This window comes from Aulonocara stuartgranti (assembly GCF_965226115.1).
Source record: "Aulonocara stuartgranti genome assembly, chromosome: 1".
In the NCBI taxonomy this organism is placed as follows: domain Eukaryota; kingdom Metazoa; phylum Chordata; class Actinopteri; order Cichliformes; family Cichlidae; genus Aulonocara; species Aulonocara stuartgranti.
This window is the reverse complement of record NC_138939.1, coordinates 22789882-22815422: the sequence shown is the minus strand read 5'-3', so window position 1 is coordinate 22815422 and position 25541 is coordinate 22789882. Positions and strand designations below refer to the sequence as shown.

The window sequence follows — 25541 nt, the reverse complement described above, 5'->3', positions numbered from 1 at the left end:
TTTTTTTTTTTTGTATTCTGCTATTAACACTAAAATATATTTATATATTTTTCTTTAATTATTTGATGAGTTCATGTGTGCGTGAATGTTTTTCTTTAAGAACAAACAAGGGAGGTGGAAGGGGGTGTTAAAGGAGGATGCTGGAGAAAAAGTGCAGTCTAAGTGGGGCATGCAAAAGGGGACACATGCATTTCATGAACTACTTACGGCGAACCTCCAGTTTACACTCCACTGTGTCTTCACCGCTGTCGTTGACTGCTTTGCACGTATACACCCCCCCATCAAATGGACAGGGCTTACGGATCTCCAGCGTCAGGACACCTTGCTTACTGATCATCCTGTACTTGGCTTCATTTGAGATGTCCATTTTGTTTTTGTACCATGTTACTTTGGGCTAATAAGGGAGGAAAAGTAGAATTATGTAAGTATATATTTTTGGGAAAAGATTTTGGAAAGCAGTTTAAATGTTGATTGAATAACATAATAATAATACAATTAATACTACTACTACTACTACTAATAATAATAAAGATTTCAGGGTGGTCAAGATTATAATGATTACAGTTTGTTCAGTGACTTCCTCTCCACCACAGCTTCAAAAGTTTCCAGTTTGTAGCCAATCACAGAGCCAGCTTTGCTGATCTGTTCATTCAGCGTGCTGGAGTCTTGCTCATAGGGGGTCATCTGATGGTGGGGTTTTCTCTGTACTAGTTTAGGATTTGTAAAGTGCTTATTTATTTGCTTATTTATTTGCATTCCTGAAGTTTTTCTGATAGAGTTATTCTTTCTATCTATATCTATCTATCCACACACACACACACACACACACACACACACACACACACACACACACACACACACTTATGGTCTAAAAAATTGTTAAGCACTGTATATAAGCAGAGGAAAATGTTTAACAAGGTTTAATTCTAGTAAAAGTGAATATCTTTGAAACATCTAATTCATACCCTACAGACCTTTGGTATTCCTCGCACGGCGCAGCTTAGGGTGGCGTTGTATCCTGCTATGACAGAACGGTCCACCAAAGGGCGTGTAAACTTGGGAGCCTCTGTAAAGTCATGATCCTTGTAGTTGGGTGGCTTGTATATGATACCTGAGATGACAATTGGATAATTTCCTTTCAGTTCCAAAGAGCATATAATCATAACCACAAGTGCATCACACTGGCTATATTTGCTCACCTGTTTTCTGAATGTAAACACTGTCTTTTGTGCAGTACGGCTCTGGGCTGAGGCCCACAAGGTTTATGGAAAAGACTCGGAACACGTACTCATTCCCCATGATGAGGTCGGACACAACACAATGGGTTCGGCGGTACTGATCATGGACTGTATACCATTCCTTCACATTAATTTCAAAAAACACACGAAAAAACAGATTGAGTGTTTAAGTACCACTTTAAAGACAAATGTAACTGAATGAGTGAGGAAAAAGAATGAATCATCATACTTTTATAAATTGGTTTTATTTAGAGTCCAGAAGGGTGTCATTCATACTTATTTAAGTTTTCAGCTTAAAGACACCTGAAGCTACTCTGGATGGCTATGATAATATTTCATTTTATGACATTTAATCTTTACATTAAGGCACAGCCCACATAAAGTTACACAGGATATATTGTTTGTTCACTGAGACAAGGGTTTATTTAAAGGACACCTGCCCTAAGTGCTTTTATCTATGCCACATAACAGGTACACTGTTTTTGGTAACATGATAATAAACACTCCTACCTCACTATGTTGCAAGCAAACTTAATTTGATCTAATAATAATGGCTGGAGTGAAACATGAGCACTTGCTGTGCTGGCAGGGGAACAATGGTCCTGCGTCACTGTGCAGACAATCTGGACCAGCTCAAAGCTACAAGGATAAGATTAGGACATTCCTGGCTGACACTGTTCCTGGCGGCTCGAGGTGGAGGATGGTGGCAGTTGGAGCTCTTGCCAGGAGGCCAGATATTACATCACTAGTGACCCACAGAGGAAAGTTACTGGGAAGAGTCTGAATTTGACTTTAAAAAACAAGAATTGGGTGTTCAAGATCAAATTTATTTGCAGTTTTCAATAATCCACACAGGATCAAACGTCGGCAAAAAGGCTCAAATATACACAACGGGTTCGCCATTAAAGTCACTTTAATTTTTTAATAAGTGGTTTTGAAAGGTTCTGCCTTATATCTTAACAAGCACTCACTGGAGTAACCAATACTAACAATAGGATCTAGGAAGGAGAATTGTAGAATTGGGAAGGTCTCTTGGAGACGTTTCTAAACAACTGCAGATTTCAAGATAAGGAGTTTACACAATTGTACGTAACTACAAGTTATTTAGATCTGCTACCATTTTGCTAAGGTCAGAAAGAAATTTAAACATCAGATGAGAACCACCAAGGCTCAAAGCTGCCACTAACTGGAAACTGTTGGAACACCAGTGTTACCGTTCACAATAAGGTTTAAATCGCCACAGACTGAGAGGTTATTGACCACAGCAGAAGCCTTTGCTCCAAAATCAGCATTTTCAAGGTGGACTGAAGTTTGCAGCTGCACACCCGAACAGGCCAAATGACTTCTAGAGAAAAGTTTTGTGCTTAGATGAGACAAAAATTAAGATGTTTAGCCAAAATGACAAGAGGTATGTTTGGAGGAGTAAAACGTACCAACTCTTAAGCATGGTCAAAGTGGTAACATCATACTTTGGGGCTGCTTTTCTACCAGTGGTACTGCTGCATTGCACAAAGTGGACGGAATAATCAAACTTGGACACAGACGGATGTTCCAAAAAGACAATGATCCCAAACACACATCAAAACCTGCTTTGCAGTGGATAAAACGTTTAGCTTCTTTCGCGAACCTCCCAACCTAAACCCTACTGAAAATGTGTAGGCCTCCTTAGAAATGGGGTCTGTGTGATGCCAGAGGCTTGTTGATGGCCACCAGAAATATCTGGTCAAGGTGCAACTTGATAAGGGACAATTAACCAAATACCATAGGTTAACAGCTGAAAGAAATTATTTAAAAAACAAATTACTATAATATTACTCGCCTCTGTCAGTGCGCCCCAGGGTGGCTGTGGCTACAATGTAGCTTGCCATCACCAGTGTGTGAATGGGTGGATGACTGGTTGTGTAAAGCGCTTTGGGGTCCTTAGGGACTAGTAAAGCACTATACAAATACAGGACATTTACCGTTACCATTTATGCCCATGATGAGTTTATGTAAACTTAAAAACTGTATGTAAACTGACCACAACTGTAATATACTGACTGACTAAGTTGGTGCTGGGAGCAGGCTGTGGTGGATAAGTAGGGCTTGCTTGAGAGTCCCAAGCCTCATTGATTTAATAAATCTTTGTTAACTGCTGACTTATATTTAGACTTTGTTAACTTAAAAAATAGTTTTGTTACCTAAATGTAACCAAACTATGCAGATGTTTCCAAATACAAATTCCAGAAACCAAACTTCTCCCGTGTGCCAGCAGAAACTGCATGTTCAGCATAAGCTGCTGTAATTAGAGGATATGTTCCAGGAGGGAGACTAAAATATTAATCTGACCTCATCCAGGACCACAGACGGTTGGGCCAGGGAGAAAGAAATTTAGATTTGAGTGTTATTATCTCTTCTACCTAACCTGACCACTGGAGAAACGCACTAGCAACAAAAATTACCAAAGGTTCCCCATGTGGAACATATTGCACAAATTTCTATTACTGGCACAGGTACCATAAAGTTGGAACAGGCATGGTACCACAAGAAAGTGGAGCAAAAGTGCTTCCAATAGATTCTGTCCACCAGGATTTTCCTAACCTGAACGTCTGCTCTATGTAACTTTTGGTACTGAAACGTGGAAAAAGGGACAGGAAAGTATTAGGTAAATTAAAACATTAAATTAATCTCTGCTTTTATTGAATTGAGCTGCTCATTATTGGGTGGAAAAGCATGGAAAAACATGCTAAAAGCAAAAGCGAGAACTAGTGTTTGGATCCAGCTGGACTCCAAAAAGCTTTCTAGCGCAGTCTCACCATAGTCTTTTTGTCGGCTTTCTGAATGGTGTAACCGGTTATTTCACAGTTTCCGTTGTCCTTTGGAGGCTTCCACTCAAGCGCCACATTAAAACCCCAGGTATCAACAATCTTTAGAGCCTCAGGAGGGCCTGGGAGGTCTGTAGAAGGAAAAAAAAATAGGAGCTCTCATTCAGTGCCCACTGACAAAACATCTGTGGTGCTGTTTTAATGCAGTGATTTTTTATACTCCGATTAGAAGTCAAACGTAGCTCTCCATTTGTTCAGTTCTGCTTACCAACGACCTGCAGTGTTACTGCTGCTTTGTCCTCCACGTTTTCAATCTGCACCTGGAGCTCATACTTCCCAGAATGTTTTCTCTCTGTTTTGCGGATGAAGAATATCGTGTCAACTTCACTGTTCCTAACACTAGCTATTGTGGGATCTAGGGGCTCCCCATCTTTGCTCCATGTGACTTTTGGCCTGGGTTTCCCCTGCATCACAAGAAAAGAGAAAGGAATGGCTGTAACTCAGATTGCTTCTGTGTTTGTCTGCAAATAAGAGACAAGAAAAGCAACCTTTCAGCTCTCTCCTGTCACACTTACAAGTTCAAACAGCAGCTCATAAACAGAACATTGCTCAGCGTTGCCACAGTTGGTCAGCTTGTCAAAACAAAACTGCAAACTCCTTCTTTGAACACAATCAGGGCTGAGGTGATAGAGTGAGGGAGATGAGGAGCAGTTCTCTATAGACTTCAGTACAACCTGTCTTCTTTTTACAAACTCAGGACTCACCCCCTGCTGGTCCATTAGAGTGTGGGTTCAAAACATTTCTACTGTGGCTTCCCTTTTCAGACCTGGACCTGGACCAGTCTATGGTCAATATCAAAGGCACCTCATTTTAAAAGTGGTTGACCTCAAAGTGGCATCACTACACTGCTTTGATCCAGAGTTAAAAAATCTTAAATACTTTTGAGGAAACTACTATGAATTTTCCCCCAAACAAGTTTTACAAGCAATTATCTGACCTTACAGGTGAAGTTTCCAGATTCCAAAGAGCAGATTCTTAAGTGGCCTCATTCCTAATTACTGACAGCCTACATGTTAACATGAAAGTGACTTTTGACCTGGCGCCGTCTTTAGACCAAGGTTTACATTTTTTTATGTCCGTGCTGGGAAAGGTGAAATAATCCTACCTTTTTATCCATCCAGTCACACTGATATGACCACCAGATATGACCAATAATGATAAAGACATCAGTCATGTTTTACTTTGATATCAAACATAGGTAACATCCCTTGTTGTGTTTCATGTGTTCATGAAGCCACCTGAAATGGAATCACGATGTTCATGGTGTCTCCAACTTTCTTGATAAGAGTCTGACGGAGATTTCTTGGAAGCCAAATTTTAGGGCGTTCTGTGAAAATAAAACACAAAATAAGAGTATGAAAAAATGGCTGAGTATTGTGTATCACGTCCACGTAGGGAACTAAAGGATGCAAGCGAATAATGAAGCGTGTAATCTATAATTACTCACGCATAATCTCTCTGATGGTGACGGGCTGAGCCAGAGTGGCGGGAGCACTTGGTCCCGCCATGTTGTAGGCTCGCACACGGAACTGCAGCTTGTCTCCGGTGGTGAGGCCTTTGATCACCGTCGACGTCCTCTCTGTCAGACCCTCCATTGCTGGTATCCATTCATCAGCTGTTGCCAGAAACCACAAAAAATTCAAATAAACTCAAATCACAGAGTTATGATGTGGAAATTAGCATAAATGCAACTTGCTCCGGTACGTACTACCCTCCTTGCAGTACTCAATCCCATAGCCCTCAAGGTCAGCTGAGCCAATTCTCTCAGGCCGCCGCCACTTCAACGTGATAGAAGTGTCACTGACGTCGTCGACGCACAGTCCAAGGGGCTCGCTTGTAGGAGCTGAGGAAGAGGCAGAGAGCACATAAATGTCCCTTTGAGTCAGCTAGAGCTTTAAAGCAATACATTACTTTAATTAATTACTCGACAAGTGGATGACAATAATCAGTACAAGATTATTTAACCCTTCTTCAGAGCCATCATCACATTACACTGCAGCTTTCCTTTTCTTTTGTTCCACACCAGGTCAAGTCAGCAAGCTCCAAGTCATAGACAGTAAGAAAAAAAAACTCCCTTCTTAAAGTCTACCTAATAAATTGCATTTCATTACACTTTAGAGTCCTGTTCCAAAAAAGGAGGCCTAGTAAAATTTGTGAACCCTGTAATGAGGAAAAGCTCAAAGCCAGAGGGCTAACTCAAACCTCAGGTTAGTTATGAGGAACAGGTCTTCTCTCCATTTCCTCCACTTTTGCTGCACATTATGTCTTTCTTGAAACCCCAGGTAGATGCTAGTTTGTCATTCATTTTATTTAAAACAATTCCTTCCACAATCAGTCTGTCATCAGTGTCAGGACAGTGACAGAGAGCTTTAGAATTTAGGGATCATATATGTTATATATTAATGCACAATCTTTTTAACTTTTTATCCTCTTACAATTGATCACATCGATGATAAAAAGGCCTTTTGTAGATATTTTTTAGAGATGATGTTAATATTTGAGTGAAGATGAATGTTGTGTTGCTAAATGCAGTATAATGTGAGATTTTTAATATAGGCTCCACATAGTGTGAATGTTATTAAATGCTCTCGACTGTACATTTAAAATGTAAAATCTCCATGACCCCAGATACCTTTTGCATCAGAAATCACCATAATCTATCTTAGTGGATCTCACTGGGTCCTATTTTGTGTGTCAGTTTATGGCTGAATAAAAATATTTAAAACTCTAATGTAAAGAGAATTTAAGGAGAACATGCCAGGTAAGCAATGACTGAGAAAAGAAAATCACTATTTTTCCTCATCTTGTATTTAAATTAATTTATTTTTAAGGCAAAGATCTACACTTAGTTAAAAAGCAGGTTCTAGAGCATTTTAATTGAATTATGACAATGATGCTGTTTGCCTTGCAGTAATTTTACTAACAGACCATCCAGAATTTCCTGTGCTGCAGTTTTGATGAATTCTGTATAGATATCTGGGCTAATTTGCATCTTTCTTTCCTGCAGTGTTCCTCTACACTCTATAATTGTATATATAGCTTGCTAGTATAAGCTTGACTACATCCAATAAGATAATAATCGACAGCATTTATTACATTTCTGTGTTTAAGAAGCAGTGGTAGACCGTCAAGTTAAATTCAGTATGCACTTGTGTAAGTTCTTGTTAGCATACACAGATCATACTCAGGCAGCTGTAGTGGGAGGTATGTGAAGATGAGCTATTGGTCTTATATAGTCCACAGGGTTTAGCACAATCTTCATCTCCAATAATGAAAATCAGCGTCAGGTTGCCTAATCCTGTCCTAACTTGAACAACAAAGACATATTAATTAAATATTAAATGTTATTAGTTATCAAATGGCCGTTTAGCCCATAAGCCAGATTTAGGCATCATTTTCCATCCAGTGAAATATGAGTCTGTGAATATGACTGACCTTGACTTGCCAGGCTAAAGTCCAAGTGGCTGTGATACTTTGTGTGACACGTGATTTCAGACCTGTGGCTCTGGAGCGCTATACAGCTCTTTTGCCTGGGAGTCTCTCATCCATAGAGACCAAGATGGTCGATTTTCGGCCTTACATCTTTGGATTAAATCTTTTCTTTTAGGAGGACAGTTAGAAGAACAGCTTCAATGAGTTAATTAGAATTTGTGTGAAACAGAGGAGGAACTGATTTAGTGGCTAGTTTAGCCCTATTGTTATCACTCTGAGGACAAACTGAAAGCATATGCGGAACTATGAACAAACTGAATAGCTACTCCATCTTGCCCTTAAACATGTAGAAACCAAATGTGTAAAGTTTTAAATATTGTGTGACTATTTCTGTGTGTGTTGCACAGCCAGTAAACATGTTAGGGAATGATTTGCTGAGCAGTCAGTGCACTGACAAATATTTACTTAATCAAAATTCACTGCCAGCATGACCTAAATATACAGTCAGCTATGACCATAATATTTTTGCTAGTGTGGATTGAACCTTTTTCTAAAACCTGCATGATAATCCAGCAAAAAATAAAATCAAATAAAAATCACATCCTAAAATCCTAAATCAAACAATGCCTACTGCAAACAGGCTGTGGGTCTGGCTCAGCGGCAGCAGCAGGCTCCACGGGGGTCTGCACTGCTGGGGCTGCAGCTTCCTCTGCAGGAGAACCACTTTCTGTCAGAGTGACACCTTTTGCTGGTGTTTCATCCTCAGCTGGTGCTCCCTCTTCTCCACTGGGTGCTGCCTCTGCACTACTGGCTCCAGGTTCCTGTTCTGCATCAGGAGGTGGAGGTGCCTCTGTCTCAGCTTTACTGTGTTCACAGTTTGCTTGTGCATTCTCTGGAGCCCCAGCTGCCATTTCTTCCACACGTTCCAAAGACTTCTTATCTTCCACTGGCTTCTTCTCAGCCGTCTTTGAGAGCTTAGCCTTTGTCATATTTTTCCTCGGTGCATAGACGTCCTGCTGTTAATTTAAACTGGTGGTTGTATCTGCTTCTTCAACGTGGTCTTTTTCTTTCTCTCATTGACAGTCTTCTCTTCTCGTCCTGCTGTCTTTGTTGTAATAACGATACTTGTTCTGCAGCAGCCTCCACAGAAGCAGTGACCCCCCTGTGTGTTAAGCAGCTGGTCCCAGCAGAGTCAAGGGCTTCCAGGCCATTATTTATAGAGAGGGATGCCATGGATAGTTTCCCAATCAGCTGTCTTAGGAGTGACTGACCATCTGGATACACTGATGCTCCCTCTTAAATCAACAAGTGTAGGATAAGACTGCAGTTTAGATAAATTAGTGCCACAATAAAAGACAACTAAAACCTGAGCTGCTGAATGAAAAGTGACAGTCATAAAGAGTGCATCTAACTCCAAACCTTGTTTGGCTGTGGAACTGGGCACTTGCATATGTGGCAAGGCACCATCAATGCCTCTAAAGTCTGTATATACAGATTTTAGAGCTACACATGCTCCCATCCAGATTATGTCATATATTTCAGTAAAACAATGCTAAACTGCATACTGCATCTAGTACAGCCGCATAGATTTGGAGAAGAGGAGCCCAGGAGCTGAACTGGTGTGCCTGCAGCCCAGTAGACTATTGATGAATTAGTCATAGACTATCAATTGTTTTAATTAAAAGTCCATTCTAAATCAATATCACAGGAGCCTGACATGTGTTCGGTGTCTCAGTGACTATTTACTCATGTTTGCGTTATACCACAGAAATGCCACTTCTTCCTTATAGCCAACAGACATGCTCTGTACTCCTGAGTTAACTCAGAGATGATCTTTGCATCATCATGTTTTTGTTTTTTAATTTGTTACATGCGCAGTTCACAGACCCGGAACTCATGACCACATTACAAGTCACCCTAGCCCTATGACCTGAGTGAAACGTTAGACTGACTAAGTCACTGGAACTTGCATGACCCAACTTATTCAAGTCAAACATGCCAATGTTATCACAATCTGTCTTTACAACCAAGACAACTCATCAATCAACCTTTTCATGAAAGTGAACTGAATGAAAATGGAACATCCACTTATCCATTTCAGTGTTGCAATTATTTCTGTTTATTTAATCTAAAGATAAATTCACAGACTCACCGATTGGCACAAATGGCTGAGAGGCTGGACTGTGACGAGACATACCAATGCTGTTCACAGCATAGACTCGCATCTCATACGGCACACCTTCTATCATACGCTTGGCTTCATAGGTGGTTTCAGGGTAGGGGTCAAAGTTGAGTCTCATCCACCTGTAGCTCTTCAGCTTCTTTCTCTCCAGCACATACCCTGCAAATTCAAATGTGTGTTGCCATTGGCTTGGTGTCTCCAAGGAAAAATAAAGGAAGATGCAAAAAGAAAATGGCTCATATTATTATGAAATAAAGCCCATTAGAAGTTATTTTTACCAATTATTGGCTGGCCACCGTCCAACAGAGGGGGTTCCCATTGAACGACACAGGAATCTTCACCCACACTGAGGATTGTGGGAGCCATGGGAGGATCAGGAACATCTGGAGGAGAAACATTACTCTTCTTTTTGTCAGAAGAAAGTTTGACATTCATAGATAAATTTCATAAATTTACAACTTTGATGGCTGTTGGTGTGTGTTAATTGGTATTGCTGGGGCTTTGGTAGGGAGAATAATGATAAAAGATGTCTTACCGACAACTTTCACGTGGATATCTGCTGTATCTTCCCCAGCAGGGTTTCGAACCACAACAGAGTAGATTCCCTCATCCTGCCTTTCAGCACACTCAATAGTGAAGACGCAGTGGCCCTTGGTGGTTTCCACATGGACCCTACCATCTCCCTCTGTGACGACCTACATGAGGACAACCATGAAAGTTACTCGATTATATTGAGCAAAGTTTTTTTGGGGAATTTGTGCTGCACTTTCTTAAAAATGATAGTTGTAGCCGGATCAATTATGACTTTTAAGACGAATACAAATAACAATATTTGCTGATTTAAAAAAAAAAAAATCCAAGTGTATCAGCTAATATTTTACACTGCCATTTGTGTAGTTAATATTTGTTAAAATTATTATTTTTTTACACTTTGCCTCACTCTGCTCACATCTGCTGGTTGTTTGTAGTGTTGCAAACATGTGTCGCTGACAAGGAAATTGCAGAGTGCCCTGTGGTGGACAAACCATGCAAATTCAACTCTCATAACGTATTTGAAGGGTGTTTCTCCCCTTTCTTCTTGACTTTGTTGAAGTCATTTATCAGCTTTTATAAATGCAGACACTGATTGCTTTCATTATTATTTCCATGAATATACAATTTAGCATGTCAATTTGCTGCTTTACAACTTGAAGATCTAATTTGAAATCTAATTTCATGAGCTAATTAATTCCTCTTATTTTTTTAAAATAGAAAGTAAAAAACCTTCAGATTAAGTCTCAGAGTAGGTGAACTTTAAAATGCTAATATAACATACTGGTCTGACTGATAGTATTAACCATTTGAATTTTTTTCTTGACCAATACCGGATTGAGGTGATGCTGCTCTTGCTTCCTTTATGACAAACTTAATATTATACCTTGACAATATTTCTCAATTACTACATTTAGTGTTGGAATCTAGTATTTAGTTGCATATTTTATCTCCAGTTGTGTAGCAGTTAACACATTTGCTTGCCAAACAAAAGGTTGCTAGCTCATTTTCAACTAGATACAAATATCCCCATTGGAGTCACATCAGGCAAAAAACTCTGCCAAATCAGACGTGTGGAACTACCTGCTGTCGTGACCCCTTGTGGCAAGAGAGCTTCCAAATGTCGTTTTCATGCTCATATGGTTTATACCTTTTCCATACTGTACACATTGTACTTGCTGCTCAGCCTCCTGTGCCCTCTGTCTGTCTTAGGGAAGAGTCATAACATGCTCTTACCTTAGTGACATGGATGAACTCTGCATGCAGTTTTATCCTGTTCTTAGTGTTTAAAACTGACACAGAGGAAGGAAAAAACCATGGTATTCACTGGAGAAAGTGTTTTTAAGAAAATCCATGTATTAGTTTACAATTGTTACTTCTGCTCTTTGAGGTTTTCTTGTTAAAGTCTTTTCAAAGCTCAAGCTGTAAGACAGCAGGTTTACAGCACATTTCTACAATACATTTGCAAATCTAAATGCATGACATGTGACGTTACTGTTTATGTGTCACAAAAGCTTGTAAAGGTCAGCAAGTGCACATGCGTAGAAACTGAGGCATGCGCTGGCAGTGCTGGCGTGAGTGAAAAAAAACAAACAAAAAATAAGCATATAATGAAAAGTACACTTACTTCCCCATCCTTCGTGGTCCAAGAGGTTGTATGCCCTCCTTTGTCATCTCCACCGGGTTTTACAGAACTAGCCTACATTTGAGCAGAGCAAAGCCTTAAAAGCCAAAGAGGACAGAGAGGGTCCCCTCAAATCAAAGACTTGCAAACTACAGCTAGCATCACTGTTGGAAGCCATTAGCAGCACTGTGCTTACTCGGCTCGGTGAAAGCATCAAAGTTTACAAGCCAAAGCAGGGAGGAATGGAATATGGAATATGGAAGAACTAGCCTGTTCCACTTTAGATTATCAAAAGCAATTTGATGAAAATATACTTCCTTGGCTTGTTTAATATTGGAAGCATGTAACATATTGTTGCATTCATTTTTAAAATGCAGTATTAGTATGTCTTTCAAATATAAAATAATCAGCTACAAATATAAACTAATCAGCTACAACACTGAAACTGCAGACAGGTAAAATGAACAACATTCATCTTCTCATTGCACTGCAGTTACATTATTTAAGGACATGCACCCCCATGATGATAGCACTCCCCGATGGCAGCCAGCCACCTCACCCAGCAAAACCAAACAAAAAGATCTTTTTTCCTGGCTTCTGAGATCCCTGTATCTCAATCAAATTGAGCTTGTAGGCTCCGCTATCCAACCTCGGAGGTCTCACCTGGGTCAGAACAGTTTTGGTGGCACAACAGTGACCTGTAAGCTGTCACGTAGGTGATTTAATGTTGTAATTGATCAGTGTGTCTTTGGTAATGAATGAAGTGGGTTTTTTTTTTCCAGATTTCAAATCTTACCTATATAACTCTGGACTGGTGGCACATGTCTTAATTAATGATTAATAGCACAAGCCTTCCATTTGTCTTACCTTTTCTCCTTTGGTCCAGATCACTGTTGGAGCTGGGTCTCCAGTGATGGGGACGTCCAGACGTAGTTTGTTGCCAGCCACCGCCACAATGGTTGACTCGGCGGTGCGACCCATACAGTCTAAGTGGATCTTAGGAGGATCTGTGAACGTAATGTAAATGGTTAAAATGGAAAAATATTTTGTATTATGACTGGTACAATCTGCGTAAGTTGGTGGCTGTGTACCTTGGCGTGGCACATAATCAATCTTCACCTCTTGGAAATCAAGAAAAAAACAATTAAATAAGTTATTTAAGTAAAATTTGAACATGTGAGTCTCTAAAGAGACTCTAATTTTAAAGTGTAAGAATATAAAAGCACACATTTTACCCAAGAAATTTAGTTTAGCAGAGAGATTGAAAGCATAGCCATCTGGCACAAATGTGTAGTCCCCCTCATCCTCCGGTTTGACGTCATCAATGGTCAGTTTGTGGATCCTACGGGGTCAAAAACTTTAGCTTGTGGCGTCATGGAGTGCAGGCAGCATACCGAACACGCATTACCACGTGCAAACATGTCCTCACCTGCCAATATGCGTGATGTTCACTCTGGCATCAGGCTTGACTTCGACGCCATTCTTGTACCAGGTTCCCCTCACGTTCTCATCTGACACCTCGCACTTGAAAACCGCCTGATCTTTTGCCTTCACTGTGAGGTCTGCGATGCTCTGGTAGACTTCCAGCTCTTTCTCTACATGTTCAGAAAACACAGGCTCAGAGTGCAGATAACAGCAGGCCTTCTGCTTTATGAGACGCCAGGTTTAGTTGATAGCTTGTGAGGATAATATGATTAAAAAAAATAAAAGCTCCAGCGACTGTACGCGTGGATAATGTGATAATGATTTTGAGCATGAGGGTCTCCTCTGTGTGTTGTATCTTAGCTACAGACACAAGAGGAATAGTTAATTAGATTTATAGTAGAAAATAAAGTGGCAAGATATGAGGATATGAGGACCATATGCAGGAGCTTCGGGTTATTACTGTATATCAGATGAAATAATGTACAAGAGGGTTATTAAAGTTGTCCCAGGGAAATTGTTATCTGGGTGAGATATCTCACACCGCGCTCCTTTTAAAGGTTACAACAGTTTCACGTCAGCTCACTGCTAGGTAGGGCATATATGATGGGAATGTCCAATGGCATTATAATGGGAGCTCTACTGTGGACTGAGGTGTTGATCCCTGCAACACGATAGCAGCTGGTATTTCTTGGCAGGCTCGCCAACAAAGAGGCAAAGATCAGGTTTATATCTACACACACCTCTGAAACACACACACACACACACACACACACACACACACACACACACACACACACACACACACAAAAAACAACATATGCAAAGGAGAGAGCATGCATATTCAATATAATGCGAAGAAATTTTAAGCAGATGTTGATGACCATTGTGTGATAATCTTTTCTTTTAGAGGGATTTTGATGAATGTTTTGTTCTGTCAGATAATGGTGCTAAAATGGTTACAGGGAAAACTAACTAGATTTTTCTTAATGAATTTTGCCTACGTCCGTGTATGGATGAGTTTGAACAGTCTCCATCCATTATTTCTAGATCACCTGTGGAATTAAAAATAAAACATCTAATCACCTTCAAAGAGACACTTGTCTTAAATATACCAAAGACCATCATGTTATTGAAAAAAAAAGTTCCAAATCTAACTAATTTCTCAAAAGGAGACTTACAAAATTCAGTTGTGCCCAGCGGGGATCCTACATCAGCATCACCGAGCTGCTGTGACTTGGTACTAGAGGAAAATCTACCATCTAATAATAAAACATACTTTCAAACCACAAAGTACTCTTTGCCCTTTAGGTGATATATGTCTTCTAACTTTAGCTTACATGTGCTCTTACATCTGTGGAGCAACCTTGGGACAATGATAGGTGCTATATCCTAAAGATAGACCACATACCAAGAGTGGCAAGGCCACGGAGCTATTGGTAAGGTATGGGAATACGTCCTTGAAAAATTCATCACTGACAAAAATGGTTCATATGGTTTGTACGGCGTAACTGACACTCACCCTGCACCAGGACTTCTGCCACAGATTCGCCACCGTTTGTTTTAACCTTGTAGTGGCCACAGTCTTCTTTGGTGGCCTCGTTAATGATCAGCACATGCTTGCAGCCGTCTTTCTTGAAGCGATACTTGAAAGATTCGTCTCTTGTCAGCTCCACACCATCTTTCTCCCTGAACAGAAATTAAAACCACAATTAAAATTAATATGATCAACAAACATGGTGAAACGTTTCAGATAAAAAGAGCTAGTTACACTGCTCAACCATTTTTCAGAGGTTGCCTACTTTTGAGGTAAAATGCACTACGTCTTGTGGATGTTGATGTCACTGAATCCTAGTATGACAATTAAAACAGCTAATTGGCTAGACGTTAGATTTTTGTTACATTTTGCATCATATTATGTACAGTACATAATATGTTGCTAGGAAAATGGTAAATAGATGGTGAAACATGTTACTAAACCATGTGCCAACATATGTGGAAATGTAGCATAAGGCAAAATCACAGTAAGTAAGTTGGCACTGCACACTAAATCAAAATCTGAGGATACTTTTCTGTATTTAATCAGTATTTAATTCATCAATCTTTCTCCATTTTGACAAGATCCCCAACACCATTGGCTGAAATGCAGTCCCAAAACCATGACAGAGCCTCCACCGTGCTTTACAGATGGCTGCAGATACTCACTGTTGAAGCTCTCTCCTGACCTCCTCCATATGCACTGATGATTATTTGTACCCACAAATTTTAATATGGATTCATCACTTCATCAGACCTTACTTTCTGTCCAACTGAGGTAAACTCGCTAATCTCAGGCTTCTTTTTATCCTGTTTCACTTCCTCAAGAATGACTTCTTGTCAGCCAAACTTCCACCGAGACCATTTGTGATGAGGATTTGATGAACACTAGACTGATCAACTGAAGGGCCAGTGTCAGGGCTTAGCTGACATTTCCCCTGTATCTTAAGGACACGACTGTGAGATATTGTTAATCTACTGCAGACATTTTTTTAAGGCAGGTTCTTTCTTTTTTTGTCCTCCACTTGCCCAAATTCCTCAGATTTTTTAAGAACACACTGCATACCACGCACCACAAACTACTTATTTTTGCAACAGGCTGCTAGTAGCAAAAAGCTTAAAGAGTTACAGTTAAAATTACTTCTTTGCTTAGTTGCCTGCTATGTTTAGACACATGACTGAGTCATCCCTTGAGATAAAAGAGCTTGAATGATTAATATTTCAATGTTAGGTGGTTTAGCACTGACCTGTGGGATGTTTTGACATTTAGAAATTTCATCTGTTTCATCACTTAAAAATATTATGACACACGCGTTGGTTTCATCACTTAGCAACATGTCTGATTATGGTTACATGTTTAAACAACATGTAACTTTACATTGCAACATTACAGATTTCCTGCTTCCAGAATCCAAGGTCAGAGTACAGGTCAATAGGTGAAATAAAGACAATATCTTAAGTTAGAAAGTTTACATTGCATTTCAGAATTGATCCAATTTGAATTCACATGAGCCCAACTTCAACAAATGGGATACATTGTTTAGTTAGATGGACCATGTACAAATTAATACACATGCCAGTTTGGGCCATTTTTGCAAAAGAATTCAGGTTTGACTATTTGTTTGAAGCATTTTGGCTGCAGTCCTGTGTTATACACTTATTTTATCGCTTTAGCAAAAGTTGGAACTTTCAGATGATTCTCACTTTGTTACAACCACCTGTTTCTTTTTGTTTTTTTGCATTTTAGTTACACAATCACACATTTCCTTCACTCAATTTACTGGCAGGTTTAGGTCTACTTGCATCACTCCATTAAATACACAAGGTGACCTTTCAGATTAACAGGTAATTCAGGAATACATAGAACCACAGAGAACTGTAATACAGAGGTGGTATATCTTTTATCTGTTATTCTTATTATTGTGTATATTTCCAGTTTCTGTGTTTTATCTGTTGTACAGTGTCCTTGGGTACTTTGAAAGGTGCTATTTTTAAATAAAATATATTATTATTATTATTATTATTATTATTATTATTATTATTATTATTATATCTGATACATTTAATCTTTGTACTTTGTTTCAACAAACCTACACTGGCCAGACAATAATATCTTGTATACATTTGTAGCAGCAACTTTCTTCTTCGGGTAAAGGTCATGAGGGACATACTGAATGGCTCATGCAACCTTTTCATTGAGATGATAATTCACAGCTTGTAGCAACATTTCACAGTCTCTGAAGCCTGGTATCTATCTGCAGACATGACATCCTCAGATGCCATCTGTGGGGTGTCTGAGCAACTGTTAAGGATCCAGCAAATTAAAAGAGAGCCTAAATTTAACCCGATTAAATATAATTTAATGGTAGATGGCACTTTGAATACTTTTTTATTCAGTCATGATTCATTTATTTTATTTAATAATGATTATTCACTTTTTTTTTATAAATTGGGACATGGATGATCAGTTACTGGCTGCTTAGCCATGAGTGTAAAGAAAAACATCTAACCATTTAACATTTGCTCCTTCCTCTGAGACTTCACACTCTAACTCCACCCGCTCACCCTTCATGACCATCTGATCCTCCAGATTTTTCACTACCAGGACAGGAGGCTCTGCACAAAACAGATAAGAACATGTGATTTAGCTGAACATCTCTGTTTTTGCATACCTGTGCTGGAACGGGTATGCTGTGAATGTTCTCAAAACATCAAATACCTTTAACAAAGAGCTCAGTGGTGCACTTCTCATCTCCCACTTTACAGGAATACGCTGCATCATCTGCCAGGGAGCAGTGGTTGATGGTGAGGTACCGCATGTTGCCAACACTCTCAAATATGTACCTTGACAGGGAGGAAGATTATCACACAATGAAAACACTGTTTTTATTTGTTTTTTAAAACCACAATATAGCGTGTGAGAAGGAAAGGAAATGTTTTGTATTACTTATGACACTTACTTGCTATCGATTTAACCAAATGACGCAATAAAGGCACAAATTAGGGAAGTTGGTCATGGAGAGGCAAAAGAGAGAAATGAAAAACAATCAGTAATATAGTTAAGTATGTTCTTCCTAAAGTTTTGCAACAGAATATAATAAAAAGCCACCCTGAGCATCTTCTAAAATAATTTAAATAGAATTTCAGATGAACAACAACACATTAAAAAGAACTGCAAAATGCAGAAGCAGTGTGTGAAAACTAAGCACAGCCCATGATTCAATAGCTTGTGGAAAGACCATTAGTTGCAATAATGTGAAGTAATCATTTTCGGTATGACTTTATCAGGCTTTCACATTGGTGTGGAGGAATTTTGACCCACTTTTTTGCAACATTAATAGAGGTCATTGAGGCTTGTGGGCATTTATTTATGCCCATGAGGTCTGGACTTTGACTGGATTATTGCAACACCTTGATTCTTTTGCTGATCATTGTCCTTTTGCATGGCCCAGTTTTGGCAATTTTGACATATTTGACTCCAGAACACTTTGGTACACAAAGGAGTTTATGGTCGATTCAGTGACTGCAATTCCTGCGGCTGCAAAACAACCCTAAATCATCACCCCCTCCACCACATGGCCAAACATCTTCACTTTGGTCTCGTCTGTCCAGAGGACATTGTTGCAGAAGTCTCGTGGTTTGTTGAGATGCAACTATGCAACCTAATCCATGCTGCCAAGATCTTTTTAGAAAGAAGAGACTTTCTCCTGGCAACCCTTCCAAGCAAGCCAGCCTTGTTCAGTCTTTTTCTGATTGTACTGTAACAAACTTTAGCATTTAACATGTAAGAGTCTGAGTTGTAGTTGTTGGGTTTTTCCAAATTTTCTGCCTTGGGGTGAATTTGATGGGACGTCCACTCGTGGGAAAATCGGCAGCTGTTTTAAATGTTTTACAACTGAATATACGCTTCCCCAATGCAGAATGACAGACTTTAACGTGTTTGAAGTGAAGATTGATGTGCAACAATGATAGCTTCTCTAAGATCTCTGATGTTTTCTTTCCTGCTTCTCATTGTGTTAAAATATATCTGAATGCTCCAGATCTAGAAACTGCCAAAACATCTGCTTTTATAAAGCCGCTCACATTTACCGATGATCAATCAAATTCCTGTGGAAGTGTTACTTAGTTTTTCCACACACTCCTCTTCCATCACACCTTAATCTTTGTTACATAAATACTGACACAGTGTAATATATAATATGTGCTGTTGTTCATCTGACTTTAATTGTATTTAACTAATTTTAAGACCTGCTAAAAACCAGATTATTTTTTTGCAGAGTTATTTAAAACTTTAGAAATAAAACAGCGTTCACTTTCTCATTCAGAAGGCTGCATGCATTTTAAGTATCCCTCAGCTCACCCTGCAAACTGAGGCATGAGGCCCTGATTAAGATAAAATACTTGCATCTATAAAAATAAAACTTAGCAAAGGTGCACAGGTAGGGTGTATTCAGACCTTCCAGTTGGTTGAATTTCTTGCCCGTTTTTCAGCCACTTCACCTCAATATCTGAATTGGCAACCTCAACAGCCAGTTTTATTTTGTGGCCCTTTGACACTTGGTAGGCAGGATCCAGCTTTTTGAGGAAAGCTGTGTTTCAGAGCATAAATAAAATAAAATAATCAGTCTCTGTTAGGTTTTCATTTAAATTGTGTTAGTTTTGCTACTATCTCAGTGCACCAACCTTCACTTTTCTTTTCATCTTTCTTCATCTTCTTCAGCCTCTTGAGCATGCCCCTCAGGTCGGTGATTCCGTACTGAAAAGCAATCTTTTCATATTCAGTAGGAGGAGCCTGGCTGAGGATGTTCCACACATCCACATCGGTCTCTGTGTGCACCTGCACGGTTCTAACACACAAAGACAGAGATGTTAAAACCACTCGAGTGACACAAATAAGTGAAAAGAAGCAGGCTGTTAAAACAGGGACAGTCACTGTAACACACTGGCAAAACTGACACAGTCAGATTCATTGATATCGCATGCATCAGTTCATTATTCGATACTGAAAAACTAACAAGCAACCGCTCAAGAGTCATTTTAGTAGATTGTTTACAGACTTGTAGCTAACGATTAGCTTAAACAGATCGATATCGATTGTGTTTTGTAATCTCCTGTTGTGTCATTATGGGCTTGATCTCATTTTGTAGTTATTGTAAAGCTAATTTCAAGAATTTAGGAGTATTACAAACTACATGAACAAAATTACTGAGCCACCTGAGAAAGGCTTTCTATGTTAATGGACAGTTTCTCATAGAGCACTTTTTTGTCCTACTTAGGCATTCAAAGTGCATTGTACAACATGTCTCATTTACAGACACATTTAAACTAGCATTTTTTCCCCTCGCCTAAATGCTTTCTCTCTCATGTTCATTCTTCAACTCAGGGTTCAATATCAAACTTGAGCAGCCAGGGATTTTATGACTAACCTTCCAGTTAGTCGATGACTTGCTCTACCTCCTGAACCACAGCCCTGTACCCTGCTTCATAACAATGTATTATCTTCGCTACTAAATTACATTTGGTAGTGAAGACAACAAAAAACTTGATGATTGAAAAAAAGGTTAAAGTGGTGGTGAAGGCATGGCAAGAGTTTGACTTACTTGTAGTACTATATTTCCATATATACCTACTTTGTATTTCTTCTTCTTCTTTTTTTACTTTTTAAAATTTTATGTGAACTTATTTATTTATTTGGTTATGTTTAGGCACCTAAACTACTTGCCTAACCCCATTAAATAAAGAACTGGCTGCCAGAAAAGAGGCAGAAATAATATAGATAAAAGAAATAGAGAAAACAGCTTTCCCTTGCACCATAATTGAGGCCTGAAATTCATTACTTTTATACAGTCCAGTTGCGCTGCTCACCTTCCATATGAGAGTGTCACTGTTAATAAAAGTTATAGATGTGAAAAACTATGAGATGCTTAAATTTCCCTAGCAAATATGATCCCCATTAAACATTAATATCAACATATTTGTATCAAAATAAGATAAAATGTGCATTTTCTTTTTCTTTAGAGCAGTTTCACTACAAATGAGAATGTCTCCTTTTCATACCTTGGATCTAAGCTGTGCACACTGCTTGTGTACCTCTGTGTACCTGTCATCTGTTTCCTTGTTGCTTACTTGCTGCTGATGTCTTGTTTGGTGTGAGACTGCCTCCTGAGTAAAGTTTTGTTTAACTCTGTCTGCCTGCTCTGTGCATCATGTAATGGGGAATTATTATGCATTTGTTTTATATACTGTCAAAATGACTGACTCTTGCTTATGCTTCTGTAATAGACTAGCAGCACTTAATCAGCTAAGAATGATTGTGATTTCAGCGTTACTATTAATTATTGCAGTCAAATGTTTGCTGTCATGGGGGAAAAAAAACACGTAACACAGAACAACAAGAAGTTTCCCAGTGACATTCAGACAACGTGTCAGCAGTTTCTTACCGATTTGAGGGTTTTAAGAAACTGCTGCTCATTCAGAGGTAGAACCCAAGAGGCAAATATGGCAAAACAAACCAGAAAAGTTAAAACACAGCATTTCAAAAGCAATGCAATCAGCAAATTAGAAATATGCTTTTAAAGCACATTAAATATCATTACAATGGTTAAAATGCACTGAAGCAATCGTGCACACGCTAAACCTGAGTCACAACGTCAGTCAAAAATGACTCATATGCTAACAAAGCATGCATTGTTAGGATTTTAACACAGGGTTTGCTCATAGTGAGGCATATATGCGGATTTTAGGGATGTGACATGTGTTAACCCCGAAGACTTTCAAAGAAAAATGTAGGTGCACGGAGGTGGAAGTATTGTCAGACTTATTATAGACTGAGTGAAATGATCTTCGGGGCTGTGACAGTGGTGAGCAGGGGATTTATTTAAAGTGTCAGGAAAAACAATGGGATCTGACAAAGTGACTCAGGATGTTATGTGATGGAAAATCATGTGTATACGTTTAAAAAATGGTAACACTTTTTTCTATTCTGCGTGACAGACAAATGTATAAGCTCGGAAATAATGAACACATCATGCCACCTTAAATTATCACTGTGCATTGTTAGTTTGTGTTCAGGCTTATTTGGTTGCAGATCCATGATCATTCCAACTTTTAGTTTGCAAATGCAGAAGTAGCTTACTCTCTGAAGATGCAAGGAGATCCAGAAGGAATGAAAGCGTGAGAGTTTTAGATTATAAAGGGCAACCCCCCCCCCAAAAAACAACAACAACAAAAGCTGAAAGACTATAAATAATTAGAATTTTTTTGTTTATTAGTTTGTAATTGCTTACCTCTTTTTTAATAGAGTACTGAAGTCCAGCTCTCCTGAGTCATCATTTCCGTCTGTGCTACTGCAGGAATCAGAAAATATCAACAACCCAGTAGGTTACCTTTTTCTCATTTCTTCAATAAGTAAATGTTATTACTAAACAGAAATAGTCTATTTTAAATAAAACAAATCCACATTCCCAGACTCGGTAAATCATTTCCTGTTTACTCGAATATGCAAGGGAGAGACTTGCATATCAAAATGTTGGAAGAAAAAAAACTGGATTGGACACGCCGAAACTAAAAGAAAACAAATGGAAAGATGTGAAGTGCAGGCAGATGTTTTTGTCTGGAAAGACAGATGTTGCCATGTTTAAGGAAGCAGCTTTCATTTTGGGAAATACACATTTATTTATGCTGGTGTAGTCAGGGGGGTCGGGGTCTGTTTGGTCCAGTTATTGTAGGTGGAAACTTATCCACAAAGCTCCACAAATACTGCATACCGGCTTCATGAGTCCAGCCGGACTCGAAGCAGACTTGGAAAAGTTTAACAGGAATAACTGCTCAACTGTGGTGCCCACAGCTGCCAGTGTGCATCTGAATGTGACTATAATCCCTGCTGAAACTCAAATAGTTTACTGCATGGAAGTTTAGAAATTACACAAGATGGTGTTCTTGTTTTTGCAGAATGGCTGTATCTGTCTTATACCAGCATCTTTTAACAAAGAGCAAAACAGCAAAGCCAGTCATGCCTAAGGCATCGAGGCAAGCCGTTTACATCTCCTTCCATTCTTGTTACATTAGGATAACTTTACTTCATTTCTGGAAACAAAGTCAAAAAGTTGTATTTCCCAAAACTATAGAACTGTTCTTCAAGCCATGAGCAGCAGCATTCATTCACGCAAGAACAAAGCAAAACACTGAAGGTTAAAGCAAACACAAGTCACCGTACGGTATAGGCTCTGTTTGCTGCTCATGAGTGGGATAACAGATAAAAACAAGGGCACAGTAGACGTGACTGTGTATTTGTCTCCTGCCTGTGACCCGGCAGCAGGATTAGAAGGTGAGTCTCTGGTTTATGCGGTGGAGTTACAACACACCATAGCTGCACTTCCTCTGTGTGGCAACCTCTTATGGAAGAGCTCGGCTACTGAAAAGCCTGTGTCTTAGCACATCCTGCACTTTCAGTATGATCAAACCACCGTCCAATTTCACTCTGCCATGTAGCTGTTTGTGCAGCTGGCTTTGGTGTTTTGATGAAGACCCAGGAGGAGATCAGAGGGAGCTGACAGATGCAACTAGCGGCATGTCACTTAACAGTTTAATAGCTCAAATCTCCACATATGGAGAGCCGAAGATTAACACAATCGCAGCTATAATTAGCAGTTGCATTCTGGATTTTGAATTTGAGTCCCACACTTAGCTCTCTCTCAAGGTCTTCCTTCTGTTGTCGTTCTCAAAAATCTGCAAAAGGGAGGCCGTATCATTCACAACACTGGGTTTGTTTGGCAGAGAAAAGGCAGGCTGCAGAAGAGAGAGGAGTCTCTGATCTGCATCCTGATTTCTCTGTTCTTTAACAAAGTCCTCAGAGTTTGAATACAGGCCTCAATTGCTGCAACAAACACTTTTACTACCTTGCTCCTGGTCCACTTCTCTTCTTACCGCCTTCACTCCTGACAGGTTAGCATTTCCACAGTTATTTTTCACAGACAGCAATAATCCACTGCAGTTTATTAGCAACTGTACTTGTGCATTGACTTTATAATGTACTGAGTCCTCGCTATCATACACAAAGCTGACGGCAAAGTGATGGCTGCAGTTTTGTTCCCCATTGACTCTGATTTAAAGCATGTGCAAAAATATATCTGCCTATGGGTACTTAAGTGGTTTTCAGTGTTTCTGTTATCTACCGAAAACATGCAGAAGTAATTAATCCAGCTCATCTAATGAAATAATTCAGTCCTTCCTTTAAATAGCCATCTTTAGACTGTTTAGAAATATTCTGTATTTTTCTACAGAGGGCAAAAACTGGTTTGTTCATATGAAACAAATCCAAAATAAAATGGTTTTCTGATTATAAAACGAGATTACAGAAAACAGATCACAAAAAATGTATCAAAATGTACCCTTCACATATGACAATATTTCACTTTTATTAAAATATAGTCAGCCTGGTAATACAAAATTGAAGAAAAAGTGTGACTGATTACTGGATTATAAATAGTTTTATAAAGGGAATGTGAATTTTATAGCTGTGACATTAAAGAAATGGGATGAGGAAGTTAAACTCTCAATGAACAACTCATATAAACAATTTACTTTTTAAAATCTTTTTAAAAATGTCACATCACTTTGTTTATTCTTGGAATGACATATATTATTATTTAATTTAATTTTTTTAAATAAAACTTACGTGCGTCTGAAAGCTGCTCTTATATCCAGGCCCTCTGGAGCACGAGCCTCTGAAAGAAAGTGTCCAATACCATAAATCACTGTGGTGCATGTATACATGTATATATATATGTTTGTGTGTGTGTGTGTGTGTGTGTGTGTGTGTGTGTGTGTGTGTGTGTGTGTGTGTGTGTGTGTGTGTATGTATTATAAAAAGAGGGTCACATTAATAAAATAAGGACACTCACCATGAACAGTGAGGTCAAAGTTGCAGCTGTCAAACTTATCCTTGGATGAAACCTCACATCTATAACCTCCAGCAAAGTTAGCCTTGGCAGCAATGATGTGCATCTCAAATGTGTAGACCTGCAATCACATGTGTGCAAAGAGATGTGAGATTTAATGTGTTTGGAGATATAATGTGTTTTGCTGTGTGTATGTGGGATGTTTTTAGGAAGGTGTCTGCTGATTTTCCCTGCCTCCTTTCCTTTGAAATCTCTAAGTTTCCCTGAAGTTCTGGGTTTCCGAACAGGTTAGATGTGTCACTGCTGTGTCATTACCTCGAAGATAGCGTGCCTGTGGTTTGTCGTGCTTTCAGGATAAATGCCTGAGGCAAGATGTTGCCCAACTGAGAGTGAGAAGGGCAGGACTTGCAAAACATGTCGGTTGCTTCAGCGTGAAATGCTACATATTCCAGCCTTAAGGTCATTTTAGTGACAAACAACATGAGCCCTTGCGTTTGTGTGTTCCTTGAACGGAAGCATAGCTTTTAACATATGTTATTCCAAATTTCTTCTAGTGTTGCTTGTTGTGATGTCTTTTTAGCATTAGCCCACCTTGGTGTTGCGGTCATATGTCTCCTTCAGTTGCAGGTGTTTTCCAGACTTGCTGGCAAGGTCCATCCACTTCCCTTTGAACCATTTGACCGTGGGTTTCTTCAGCAGCGACTCAGCGTTCACTTTAGCCACAAAAGTGATGTTTTCACCTGTGTGAAAACAAGGCTTGGATTTGATTCTCATATCTGATGGCATCTTTGCCTTTTCTACAAATGATCATCT

General features: G+C 39.2%; 1 protein-coding gene across 1 annotated transcript in view; it reads right to left on the bottom strand.

Moving 5' to 3' along the window:
- Window positions 1-25541, bottom strand: part of mybpc3 (myosin binding protein C3) — a 33062-nt gene that overhangs the window by 1299 nt on the left and 6222 nt on the right. The window contains exons 4-27 of the mRNA XM_082533506.1: window positions 25320-25468; window positions 24732-24849; window positions 24506-24554; window positions 22116-22175; window positions 19513-19676; window positions 19286-19418; window positions 17549-17673; window positions 17340-17445; window positions 14816-14982; window positions 13301-13466; window positions 13107-13213; window positions 12963-12992; window positions 12739-12878; window positions 10252-10411; window positions 9995-10099; window positions 9687-9875; window positions 5811-5945; window positions 5550-5717; window positions 5341-5429; window positions 4311-4506; window positions 4034-4173; window positions 1200-1359; window positions 975-1111; window positions 208-394 (exon numbers count right to left, since the gene is read on the bottom strand). Coding sequence (XP_082389632.1) covers window positions 208-394; window positions 975-1111; window positions 1200-1359; window positions 4034-4173; window positions 4311-4506; window positions 5341-5429; window positions 5550-5717; window positions 5811-5945; window positions 9687-9875; window positions 9995-10099; window positions 10252-10411; window positions 12739-12878; window positions 12963-12992; window positions 13107-13213; window positions 13301-13466; window positions 14816-14982; window positions 17340-17445; window positions 17549-17673; window positions 19286-19418; window positions 19513-19676; window positions 22116-22175; window positions 24506-24554; window positions 24732-24849; window positions 25320-25468 — 3180 coding nt within the window. The remainder of the gene's footprint in view (window positions 1-207; window positions 395-974; window positions 1112-1199; window positions 1360-4033; window positions 4174-4310; window positions 4507-5340; window positions 5430-5549; window positions 5718-5810; window positions 5946-9686; window positions 9876-9994; window positions 10100-10251; window positions 10412-12738; window positions 12879-12962; window positions 12993-13106; window positions 13214-13300; window positions 13467-14815; window positions 14983-17339; window positions 17446-17548; window positions 17674-19285; window positions 19419-19512; window positions 19677-22115; window positions 22176-24505; window positions 24555-24731; window positions 24850-25319; window positions 25469-25541) is intronic.